At 42.9% G+C, this 13167-nt stretch overlaps 1 protein-coding gene across 1 annotated transcript in view; it reads right to left on the reverse strand.

Annotated features, from left to right (window-relative positions):
• The window catches only part of pik3c3 (phosphatidylinositol 3-kinase catalytic subunit type 3), a 122648-nt gene that overhangs the window by 59574 nt on the left and 49907 nt on the right, over positions 1 to 13167 (reverse strand). Inside the window, exons 8-11 of the mRNA XM_033037537.1 lie at positions 9394 to 9498; positions 7198 to 7290; positions 2894 to 3079; positions 981 to 1138 (exon numbers count right to left, since the gene is read on the reverse strand). Coding sequence (XP_032893428.1) covers positions 981 to 1138; positions 2894 to 3079; positions 7198 to 7290; positions 9394 to 9498 — 542 coding nt within the window. The remainder of the gene's footprint in view (positions 1 to 980; positions 1139 to 2893; positions 3080 to 7197; positions 7291 to 9393; positions 9499 to 13167) is intronic.

The raw sequence follows: 13167 nt of genomic DNA on the forward strand, positions 1-13167 counted from the left end.
TGAGGATGATGCTATGAGAATGCTGGGTGATTTGGACAGGTTGGGTGAGTGGGCAGATACATGGCAGATGCAGTTTAATGTGAATAAATCTGAGGTTATCCACTTTGGTAGCAAAAACAGGAAGGCAGATTACTATATAAATGGTGTCAAGTTGGGAAAAGGGGAAATACATTGGGATCTGGGGGTCCTTGATCATCAGCCAATGAAAGTAAGCATGCAGGTACAGCAGGCAGTGAAGAAAGCGAATGGCATGTTGGCCTTCATAACAAGAGGAATTGAGTATAGGAGCAAAGAGGTCCTTCGGCAGTTGTACAGGGCCTTAGTGAGACCACACCTGGAGTGGTCACACATGGAATGTGCAGTTTTGGTCTCCAAATTTGAGGAAGGACATTCTTGCTATTGAGGAAGTGCAGCGTAGGTTCACAAGGTTAATTCCCGGGATGGCGGTACGGTCATATACCGAGGGAATGGAGCGGCTGGGTTTGTACACTCTGGAATTTAGAAGAATGAGAGGGGACCTTATTGAAATATATAACATTATTAAGGGTTTAGACACGCTAGAGGCAGGAAACATGTTCCTGATGTTGGGGGAGTCGAGAACCAGGGGCCACAGTTTAAGAATGGTAAGCCATTTAGAACGGAGGTGAGCAAACACTTTTTCAAGCTGAAAGTTGTGAGTCTGTGGAATTCTCGGCCTCAGAGGGCGGTAGAGGCCGGTTCTCTGGATTCTTTCAAGAGGGCTAGATAGGGTTCTTAAAGATAGTGGAGTCGGGGGATATGGGGAGAAGGCAGGAACGGGGTACTGATTGTGGATGATCAGCCATGATCACATTGACCTATTGTCTATTGTCTAAAGCTGCTGTAAATAAGAATTTCATTATTCCGTTTTATATCTGGTGCAAATGACAAATAAACACACTTGATTCTTTCTTCATTGAAATCTTCAACTATATCAAAAGTGCAAGACAAAATGCTCTTACCTCTCCATTTCTGAAGTCCCTGCTAATGAACCTGACATACTTTCTGACATGGCAGTTTGACTGCTACCTATTCGGTTTGGTTCTAATCCAACTTTTATATCGTTGAAGTTTTCATATTTGAGAGCCTGAACAAGCTGAAGCAAGTACATGAGCAAATCCTACGAAACATTGAGAGATTTCAGGAATTCAGTTTAAGAAAATAAGAAAAGCATGAGTAGCAGAAAATATTTACGCAACTGAAATAAAGAGTAATTCTACAAAATATTCCATGCTCTTAACTTGTGCTATATGCCAATAAATTAATTAAAACATTACTAATACAAGCATAATAATGAAGTTGAATTTAAATATCAATTCCTAGTTAATAGTCTTAACAAGTCAAATGTCGTATAGCAAGTTCAACTAAGATTCAATAACTGATACCTAATTTCAATTATCTTGGGAGAAATTTTTTTTTTTTAAAGATATTCATTCTTTAAAGTATAAGAAAAGTAGGTGATCCCATTGAAAAACACAAAATTCTGAAACTTAGGGTAAATGTGAGAAGAATATAACCCTACCAGAGAATCTAAAATCTAATTTCTTCACCCAAATGCTTTTGAATGCATTATCCCAGAAGGAGGTAGACATTCAGATGTTGTCTAGTTTGAAGATCGGTTTATGTTACGATTTTTAGAAATAAGAGTGAACCACGGATATCGGAACAGCAATTGCATGGGGAAACAGATCTCAGCAGGTGTCCAGCCATAAATTATTGAACGACAGAGCAGGTTCAAAGGGTAATTGCTGCTTTTATTTTGTATATTTTTAAGAACATTTCCTGGAGATTTACAACAATACTGTTTCTGGTCTTGATTCCTCTCCAATATTTTGGATAACATCCAGCATGTTAGCTGCTTCTTAATTTATTGGCAAGCTTGAGTAAGCAGAATCATTTTGAACCTTCCAATTTACAAAGAACCTGACTCAGTTTAGACCAATGATTAATATGCAGCAATGGTCAAGTGATACCTCTTGCAGAATTAGATCTTATTTTCCCAAGATCTTTAGTTTCCTCCATTTTAGCCATCTTGCATTATGTGCATATTAAGTGGAAAACATCTGACAGTGAAAACCAGATTTACAGAGAGCAATTCTGAAAGCTCAAAGCTCTTTCAAAAGTGCTTTGCACTGCAAAAAATAGCATTTTAAAAATTTAGGATCCTTCTTCCTGACCCGCCCCCCCCCCCTTATATGGTGGTGCCTTAATCCATCAGATCACCAGTTAAATTCTGATCAAACTTTTCTTTAAGAAACTTAATTTTAAATGTGACTCATTTTCTGCAGCAAATGCAAAATAGCACCACAATGATTTCCAAGTGGACATTCTGTTCATTAGGATTACCATATCTTGGACAAACAGACCAATTGTACAATAAACAAAATATTAATCACCATCATCCATGCGAAACAACTTGCTCTTAAAAATTACACTGGTAATGTGACAGAAAACTGAGGTCATCCTTATTGTCCAAGATAGGGACATAGAAAATCATATTTTCTGGAAACTTCACCTACCAGCTCCAACCTGGTCCAATGTGGTTGCCAATACTGCTATTGCTGAGTTTCTAAGAGACAACACAGCCTAGTAATAATGAATGGTTCAGTTTCCCTAGCTTAATTTTTTTAAGATTTAATGATTTATTTAAGAAAGCCCATTTGCAAAGTGAATTTTAGATAACTGAAATATAAAATATGAGATTAGCAGCTAGAATTTCAAATACGGTTTTCATAAATTTTCAATACATTTTTAATACATTTAATCAAAAGCTCCAAAGCTTCACTCAGTACTAACAGTGCACCAAGTTCTGACAATTTAGATTTACAATGTATCCAATATTCAAGCTTTCTGCATAATTAAGCAATATGCTTACCTCATCATCAGCTTGTTGCAACCGAGCAACAGCATATCGCCTTACAGTTGGATTCGTAAATTGCGAGGAAAGCAACTCAAGACCATCCTCCACATCCATTGGCTTCCACTTTCCTAGCAATTCCAGGGCTTGCTTCGCTTCTTGAGCCAAGTCCCAGTTTACACACTTCAAAAATTTAGTCAAAGCCTAGAGAACAGAGATGCATGTAATTATGTTGTTTATACATCAGTCAGATGAAGGGCCTCGACCCGAAACGTCGTCTACTTCCTTCACTCCAAAGATGCTGCCTCACCCGCTGAGTTTCTCCAGCATTTTTGTCTACCTTTGATTTTCCAGCATCTGCAGTTCCTTCTTTAACATGTTGTTTATACAAGGCAGTTTTGAATAATTTGTCATTAATCACAAAGATAGTACTTCATATTTGGAGTCAGAGTCATACAACACAGAAACTGGCCCTTCAGACCAATTCATCCATGTTGATCAAGATATTCCATCTAAACAAGTCTTATTTACCAGTGTTTAAGAAGGAACTGCAGATGCTGGAAAATCGAAGGTCGACAAAAGTGCTGGAGAAACGCAGCGGCTGCGGCAGCATCTATGGAGCGAAGGAAATAGGCAATGTTTCGGCCCGAAACGTTGCCTATTCCCTATTTACCAGTGTTTGGCCCATATCCATCTAAACCTTTCCTATCTGTGTACCTGTCCAAATGTGTTTAAATGTTATTATTGCACCTGCCTCAATCACTTTCTCTGGCAGCTCATTTATTATATCCACCATCCTGTGTGTGGAAAAATTTGCCCCCTAGGTTTCTATTAAATCTTTCCTCTCATACCTTAAACCTACGCCCTCTGGTTCTTGATTCCTCAACAATGGGGAAAATACTCTGCAATCATTCTATCTATTCCCCTCATGACTTTATCCATCTTCATATTACCCAATTGTCTCCTGCACTTCAAGGAATAAAGTCCTAGCCTGCCAACCTTCACCTGTACCGCAAGTTCAATTCCTGGCAACATTCTCTGAAAAAGCATCCCAATCTGAAACATTGCTTATCCATGCCCACCAGCATTGCTGCCTGACCCGCTGAGTTACTCCAGCATTTTGGTTTTTAATCAAGATTCCAGCATCTGCAATTCCTTGTAGTTCCAATTTCAATACTCGTTTTCCCAACAGATGAAAGCCGACATGCCAAAAGTCTTCTTCAACACACTATCTAATCGTGACATTATTTTCAGGAAATTGCGTGCCCATACTCTGAGGTACTGCTACTCTATAACACTCCACATGACACCCCTATTCACTGTGAGGAACCAGTCCTGGTTTGCCTTCACATAATGTTACACCTTACATTTATCTGCATTAAACTTTATTTGCCATTGTTTCATCCAGTTGCCCAGGTGATAACATCCCGCTGTAATTCTAGATTACCATCTCCAGTGTCTATGATACCACCTATTTCACTGTCATCTGCAAACTTACTAATCAACACATAAATTCTTATCCAAATCATTGATATTGATGACAAACAGTTATGCTCTCAGGATTGTATCCATAGGTACAAGGCTAGTCATAGAACATAGAACAGTACAGCATAAGAACAGGCCCTTCGGCCCACAACGTCTGTGCTGAATATAATGCCAAGACCATCTCTTACCTAATTCATGCAACCGCAAGAAATGCAACACCTGTCCCTTCACCTCCCCCCTCGACTCCATCCAAGGTCCCAAGCAGTCGTTCCAGGTGCGACAAAGGTTCACCTGTATCTCCTCCAACCTCATCTACTGCATCCGCTGCTCTAGATGTCAGCTGATTTACATCGGTGAGACCAAGCGTAGGTTGGGCGATCGTTTCGCCGAACACCTCCGCTCAGTCCGGAATAACCTACCTGACCTCCCGGTGGCTCAGCACTTCAACTCCCCCTCCCATTCCCAATCCGACCTCTCTGTCCTGGGTCTCCTCCATTGCCAGAGTGAGCAACAGCGGAAATTGGAGGAACAGCACCTCATATTCCGTCTGGGGACCTTGCGTCCTTATGGCATTAACATTGAATTCTCCCAATTTGGCTAGCCCTTGCTGTCTCCTCCCCTTCCTTAACCCTCTAGCTGTCTCCTCCCACCCTCCCATCCGCCCGCCCTCGGGCTCCTCCTCCTCCTCCCCTTTTCCTTCTTTCTTTCCCCCACCCCCCATCAGTCTGAAGAAGGGTTTCGGCCCGAAACGTCGCCTATTTCCTTCGCTCCATAGATGCTGCTGCACCCGCTGAGTTTCCCCAGCAATTTTGTGTACCTTCTTACCTAATTCATATTCCTCCATTCCCTTCACATCCATAGGTCTAGCCAAAAGTCTCTTAAATGTCACCATTGTATCTGCCTCAACAACCATACCTAGCAACGCCTTCCAGGCACTCACCGCCTTCTGTGTAAAAAAAATTGTCCTGCAAATTCCTTTAATCTTTGCCCTTCTCACATTAAGGCTAGGTCCTTTAGTATTTTATGTTCTTCTCACAACCATCTTTCTGCAATGACCACAACATCATAATCCCAAACTTCAATCTAAGCTCTAGGTTTATCTGCTTTTTCCACAATGCATCTTGTATTAAAATAAACAAGCTTCAGCCCATCAGCGTCACCATATTCCTTCACCTCTCCCTGCCTGTCCTTTCTTTGCGACTTACTGTCCTAACCTCTACCTTCTCATCACTCCTCCCAATTAAACCCTCCCAAGTAGCACTAGTGAACCTCCGACACAGATATTGGTCCCCCTCCAGTTCATATGCAACCAGTCCCTCTTGTACAGGTCACCTCTGCCGCAGAAGAGATGCCAAAGGCCTAAAAATATGAATCTCTGCCTCCTGCACCAACCCCTGAGCCACACATTCATCTGTCCTGTCTTCCTATTCCTACCCTCACTAGTACGTGGCACCAGGAGTAATTTGGAGATTACCACCCTGTTTTTGAATCATCTGCCTAACTCCATATATTCATTTTGCAGGGCCTCATCCCTTTTCCTAACCACGTAATTTGTGCCAATGTCCACAATGACTTCCGGCTGCCCATCGTCCCCCTCGAGTCACAGGCTTCCAGTCTAGAGAATATTTTTTTACTACTGCCTTTGCTTCATGAAGCCAATTTGTTTTTGGAGCACATTTTTTTTGGAAATTGCAAGGTGTTGCTCAAAAAAAATAGAAATGTGTTCAATCATCCAATGTTCCCTCCGCAACTCCCCGGCCAACTCGTCCCTTCCCACCCAAACTTCCCCCTCCCCAGGTACTTTCCCATGCAACCGCAGGAGATGCAACACCTGTCCCTATATCACCCCCCTCAACCCCGTCCAAGAACCCCAACAGTCTTTTCAGGTGAGGCAGAGGTTTACTGTGTGTGAATGTGTGTGAGTGATTGGTGGTGGTCGGAGGGGCTGTAGGCGCAGATTGGCAGCCACGCTTCCGTCAGTCTGCCCCAGGGCAGCTGTGGCTACAGAAGTAGCTTACCACCATCGAGTGTGACTGAGGAGTGAATGAATAATGCGATGTAAAGCGCCTTGAGTATTAGAAAGGCGCTATATAAATCCCATCCATTATTATTATTATTACTTGGATCTCCTCATCTACAGTATCCGCTGTTCCAGGTGTGAACTATATATCGGCGAGTCCAAGCACAGGCGCAACGATCATTTTGCTGAACACCTCCGCTCAGCCTGCCTAAAACCTACCTGATCTCCCGGTTGCTAAACACTTTAACTCCCCCTCCCATTCCCACACTGACCTTTCTGTCCTGGGCCTCCTCCATCATCAGAGGGAGGCTCAGTGCAAATTGGAGAACAGCACCTCATATTTTGCTTGGCCAGCAGTATGAACATTGACCTCTCTAACTTCAAGGAACCTTTGCTTTCCCTCTCTCTCCATCCCTCCTCCTCCCCAGTTCTCCAGCCAGTCTTCCTGTGTCCGACTACATTTTATCTCTGCTTTGTTGTCACCTTCTGCCAGCTAACAATGATCTATTCTACATTTTCCATGGTCGCCATTCCCTTTGTCCTGTTTTCACACCTTACACTTCCTTATCTATGTACCACCCATTCCCCTGACATCAGTCTGAAGAAGGGTCTCAACCCGAAACATCACGCTGTTACTCCAGCATTTTCTGCCTATCTTTGCCCTACAACTGAAAACAGTTTGCTGTTTTCCAAGTCACTGCATTTACAGTAAAATCAGTTAATTATGCTTCTTTGAATTGAAATCATGAATTTACAAGAAATAAAAACTTCTGGATCTAATGCATTATCAGATTCATTATTAAAAAAAAATACTGACCTTCTCTTGATTGGTGAGATAGTACCTAAATTTCCAAACGAGATCTTGTTCTTCAGACGACAACAATTTAGTAGGAGGATAATTTAAAATAATCTGGAAAAATTATTGTACAAATAGTGATTAGTAAGTATGTTATTATGAGTCAGCTATCTTATTAAATGTATGAAGTAAATCCGAGCCATTCTCATTGTCAAATGTCTTACCAGGGAGAAAACAAAAATTACCATAATATATTTGCATACGGGAAAACCTACTCTTTCACTTTGGACATTATAGCGACTGAAATTACTGTCTTTGCATTAACATGTTACTGCATGATCTTCCAACTTCCATTTCCATTTCTACCAATATCCCTGTCAAGACAGGACCTGACTGAAGTCGGCAAAAACAATTACAAAATAAATCAACTGGTGTTAAAAATCAATACATTTTGAGAGTAAAGCGAGCTTACAGGGATGTTGTGGACAGGGAGGAATCACCTGTACGGACAGCAACCCTCATTACAAGTGATCTGTGTCATGAGTTGCGTTCAGAATCAAAGTCGGAAATGGAGGTACAGTGATGGGATAAAGCTATTAGAAAGTCATTAGAAATGTCATAGTATTGCACAATATTTTGCAGTGTTGTACATCAGTTAATCGACTGTAGTTTTCTGTAACACCATATTATCTAGAGTATTTATTAATTTTTGAGACCTTAGGTTTACCTTAAAAGTCATTTAAAACATTTCTTTGTTTTGCTGGTCAAAGCTTTAGCGGCCATATTTCCCAGCAATGAAGACGCACCTGCGTCGAAGACGCACCCCCATTTTGAGTTGCTAAGTTTTGAAGAACGGCTGGCGGGACATAGAATTTCTCACGCTCAAAGAAATAAAAAATAAAAATAAAGAAAGTGACAATTCAACTTGGTCAAGGCTTCCAGATCTCCTCCATTCTGAATGACTGAATGGGTGAGGGGTGTAGGATAACGGCAGGTGGAGAGATAGTGGGGAAAACGGGAATGCTAAGGAACTAGGAAATTCAAACATAAGGATCAGTAGTGCCAAATCGGGTGTGGCCGCCGAGACTGGACAGCATCCCCGGGTCGGCAGAAGGAGCTGAGGTGGCAGCCAGTTCCGCTGTCCGATCCCGGCGGCCGCTCACAGCCACCCGAGCTACTTCCCTCCCCGGCGGCAGTCGGAATTTAAGGATTTGCGGGAAGCGGCTAACGAGGCTGGCGAGCGGCATGAGAGAGGCGTTCAGACAGAGATCACTGCCAGAGGTGAGCGGGCCAGCGGAAGGCGCTGAGGTGGAGGCCGGTTCCGCTGTTCAGTCCCGGTGGCCGCTCGCAGCCACCCGAGCTACTTGATGGCATGATCCCCGACTCCCTCCTTCTCAATGCTCCTGCCCATGCTGACCTTGGCCAGATTCCCCACACGCTGTGAAAGGAACTCTCCCCCCACAGCCGCGCTGTCCTTTTACAGCCGCTTCCCATTTTACAGCTGATTCCCATCAGATGCCAGCAATGAGGGATAGACTTGGCTATCCCAGGGTACAGCAACATTGTTCTTGATGTTGCTGTACTGAGGGATAGCCAAGTCAATCGTTCTTAAACATAGAAACATAGAAAATAGGTACAGGAGGAGGCCATTCGGCCCTTCGAGCCAGCACTGCCATTCATTGCGATCATGGCTGATCGTCCCCAAACAATAACCCGTGCCTGCCTTCTCCCCATATCCCTTGACTCCACTAGCCCCTAGAGCTCTATCTAACTCTCTCTTAAATCCACCCAGTGATTTGGCCTCCACTGCCCTCTGTGGCAGAGAATTCCACAAATTCACAACTCTCTGGGTGAAAAAGTTTTTTCTCACCTCAGTCTTAAATGGCTTCCCCTTTATTCTAAGACTGTGGCCCACAAGTCTAAGACTTGGCTAACAACCTAACCTTCGGCCTTCAAGACGCAGGTAAATTTTCGGGCCTTATTTTTGGGTAAAAAATAGCGTCTTCATTGCCGGGAAATACGGTAATTCTACCCCACCCAGATGGACTTAGGCTGACTCCAGTTGATAAATGTAAGAAACAGTAAGATAAATTAGTTACAATGATAGAAATGCTTTTGAGTGGAATTCATAAATATAAAAAGCAAATTTTAAAATTATATTTATAAGGAAAACGCTCGTTGATATCTTTTCAGAGAAGGTTTTCAATTTGTACTCACATTAAGTTGATCGCGTGTAGCAGCATTTGGCTTCAGATCATGATCAGAAGGTCCACTTCTTAAGCTTCGAGCAAGTTTATGATGCTTACTTTCTACTAAATTTTCCTATTAAAAGAATATATTTAAAACAAACCATGAAGAAACAAGTATTATGCATTTAACTATTTAAGCCTTCATGAACTTCATGTGAACTGTTTTGATCAACAAATTGAGATGTTAATAAAAGGAAATGAACAGTAACTTGGACATCATCAGAACAAAACATGCCCAAGACAAGAAGGGCAATCACAAGTCAGATGTACGATGAATTTAATTAAAAAATGCATCAAAAACATAAAATATCTAAAATCACCTACAGAAAAGCATTCCTCATGCAAAAACTTCCCGTAGGTTAGTGACTGTATGAGTGATTTGTGTGCTCCACAACAGACAACTTTAAATTTTTTGCAGTACCGATTCACTTCTTTCTTGCTGAAATGGGGGGATTTTCATTTGAAGAAAGAATGAACAGGCTTGTTTGTTTTTCCAGAGCAGTGACTGAGAGTGAAGATGCTGAGATTCGGCTCCCTCTGGCTGAAGAAATTAGAACTACATGGAACAGTATCAGCATGAGATTTTGTTCATTTCAGACTAAAATAAGGTGATGGTCTTGCAATTCCTAACCATTTTACTATTTCAGGAGGGTTTAGATGATAAAATTAATTGATTTTTCGAGGCTGAGAAAAAAATGAGGATATGAGAACGAGTAGTGAGGGTCGATTGAGAGGTGCAAAGCAGGGAGTAGAGGTAAAAATGTTGGACCCAAGGCATAGAATTAGTCTTGATATTACTGAATGGGAGGGTGGCTTCAAGTCTTATATTCCGATTAGTATGAAGTAAAAAGATGGCACCAAAACACACGACAATGATCATGTTCGGTAAATTGCATCAGTGATTGTGACAGAGTCTGTGGAATTCTCTGCCTCAGAGGGCGGTGGAGGCAGGTTCTCTGGATGCTTTCAAGAGAGAGCTAGATAGGGCTCGTAAAAATAGCGGAGTCAGGGGATATGGGGAGAAGGCAGGAACGGGGTACTGATTGGGGATGATCAGCCATGATCACATTGAATGGCGGTGCTGGCTCGAAGGGCTGAATGGCCTACTCCTGTACCTATTGTCTATTGACAGGGCTCAGCACTGTGAGTCATGTTTTTTAACTTCTCCAGTGCTTTTAACACCTGCACTGCTAGGGAGCAAACTGAAAAAGATGCGGGTGGATGCTCCATTGGTGTCCTAGGATCACCAACTACCTGACTGGACAACTACAGTATGTAAGACTACAGAACTGTGTCTCGGACGTGGTAGTGAGCAGCACAGGGCCCCCCATAGGGTCTGTCCTCTCTCCCTTCCTATTCACCATCTACACCTCAGACTTCAGATACAATTCGGACTCCTGCCACCTGCAGAAGTTTTCGGATGACTGCAATTGTGGGCTGCATCAATGAGGGGAGGGAAGCTGAACACAGAGGTGTAGTCAACGACTCTGTTGAGTGGTGTGGGCTGAATCACCTGCAGCTCAACACCGATAAGACTAAGGAGTTAGTGGTGGACTTTAGGAGGAGAGGAACATACCTGCCTATCTAAAAGCCTCTCAAACACCACTATTGCATCTGCCTGTACCACCACCCCTGGCAATGCATTCCAGGCCCCCACCACTCTCTGCGTAAAATACTTATCACACACACTGAGTCATTCGTAACTGTCACTGTATGTCATGTTGTTACTTGTGGGCGGAGCACCAAGGCAAATTCCTTGTATGTGAATATTTGGCCAATAAACTTACTTACTTACTTACTTACTTCCATGAAACTTTCCCGCTCTCACCTTATAGATATGCCCTCTAGTGTTGGACATTTCCACCTTAGAAAAAATGTTTCTAACTGTCTACCCTCTCTATGCTTCTCATAATTTTATATACTTCTTTCAAGTCTCCCCTCAAATTCTGACGTTCCAGAGAAAACGTCCATCCAACCTCTCCCTGTAGCTGAAACCCCCTAATTCAAGTAGCATTCAGAAAAACCTCCTCTGCAACCACTCCAAAGCCTCCACATCTTTCTTGTAATGGGGCGACCAGAACTGCACGCAATATTCCACACACCCATTTGTTCAAAAAGGAGAAACAAAGCATTCTGGGAGCCTAAATTCTCTTACATTTTATATTATGAGAAGTGATCTCATTGAAAGGCACAATACAGAGGTGTAGTCAACAACTTTGTTGAGTGGTGCGGCTGAATCACCTGCAGCTGAACACCGACAAGACTAAGGAGTTAGTGGTGGACTTTAGAAGGAGAGGAACACACCTGTCCCCTGTCTCCATCAAGGGTGGGGATGTGCAGTTTACCCGGGAGTACAAGTACCTTGGAGTTTACCTGGACAGTAAACTGGACTGGCCCAGGAACGCTGAGGCACTGTGTAAGAAGGGACAGTGATCTATTACTCACAGGAGTTTTAACCTGTTACGTTTTGTTACGTTACAGCCTTATTCTAAAATGGATAAAATTCATTTTTTCATCATCAATCTACACACAATACCCCATAATAAAAAAAAGTGAAAACAGGTGTTTAGAAAATTTTGCAAAGTAATTAAAAAGATATAATTGAAATATCACATTTAAATAAGTATTCAGACCCTTTGCTATGACACTCAAAATTGAGCTGAGGTGCATCCTGTTTCCATTGATTATCCTTGAGATGTTTCTACAACTTGATTGGAGTCCACCAGTGATAAATTAAATTGATTGGACATGATTTGGAAAGGCACACCCCTGTCTATATAAGGTCCCGCAGTTGACAGTTCATGTCAGGACAAAAACTAAGCCATAAAGACAGATGGATTTCCGTAGACCTCCGAGACAGGATTTTGGCGAGACACAGATTGGGGAAGGGTATAAAACAATTTCTGCAACATTGCAGGTCCCTAAGAGCACAGTGGCCTCCGTCATTCTTACATGGAAGAATTTTGGAACCACCAGGACTCTTGATAGAGCTGGCCGCCTGGCCAAACTGAGCAATTGGAGGAGAAGGGCCTTGGTCAGGGAGGTGACCAAGAACCCGATGGTCACTCTGACACAGAGCTCCAGAGTTCCACTGTGGAGATGGGAGAACCTTCCAGAAGGACAACTATATCTGCAGCACTCCACCAATCAGGCCTTTATGGTAGAGTGGCCAGACGGAAGGCATTCCTCAGCAAAAGGCACATGACAGCCCGCTTGGAGTTTGCCAAAAGGCATGAGAAAAAAGATTCTCTGGTCTGATTAATGCCAAGCGTCATGAATGCCAAGCGTCATGTCTGGAGGAAACCAGCTCATGACCTGGCCAATACCATAGCTAAGGTGAAGCATGGTGGTGTCAACATCATATTGTGGGAATGTTTTTCAGCAGCAGGAACTGGGAGACTAGTGAGGATCGAGGGAAAGATGAACGGAGCAAAGAACAGAGAGATCCATGAGAAAAACCTTCCAGAGCATTCTGGACCTCAGACTGGGGCGGATGTTCACCTTCCAACAGAACAACGACCCTAAGCACACAGCCAAGACAAACACAGGAGTGGCTTTGCGACAAGTCTGTGAATGTCCTTGAGTGGCCCAGCCAGAGCCCGGAATTGAACCCGATCGAACATCACTGGAGGGACCTGAAAATAGCTGTGCACCGACGCTTCCCATCCAACCTGACAGAGCTTGAGAGGATCTGCAGAAAAGAATGGGAGAAATTACCCAAGTACAGATGTGCCAAGCTTGT

This window comes from Amblyraja radiata, chromosome 1, assembly GCF_010909765.2.
Source record: "Amblyraja radiata isolate CabotCenter1 chromosome 1, sAmbRad1.1.pri, whole genome shotgun sequence".
NCBI classification, from domain to species: Eukaryota; Metazoa; Chordata; class Chondrichthyes; order Rajiformes; family Rajidae; genus Amblyraja; species Amblyraja radiata.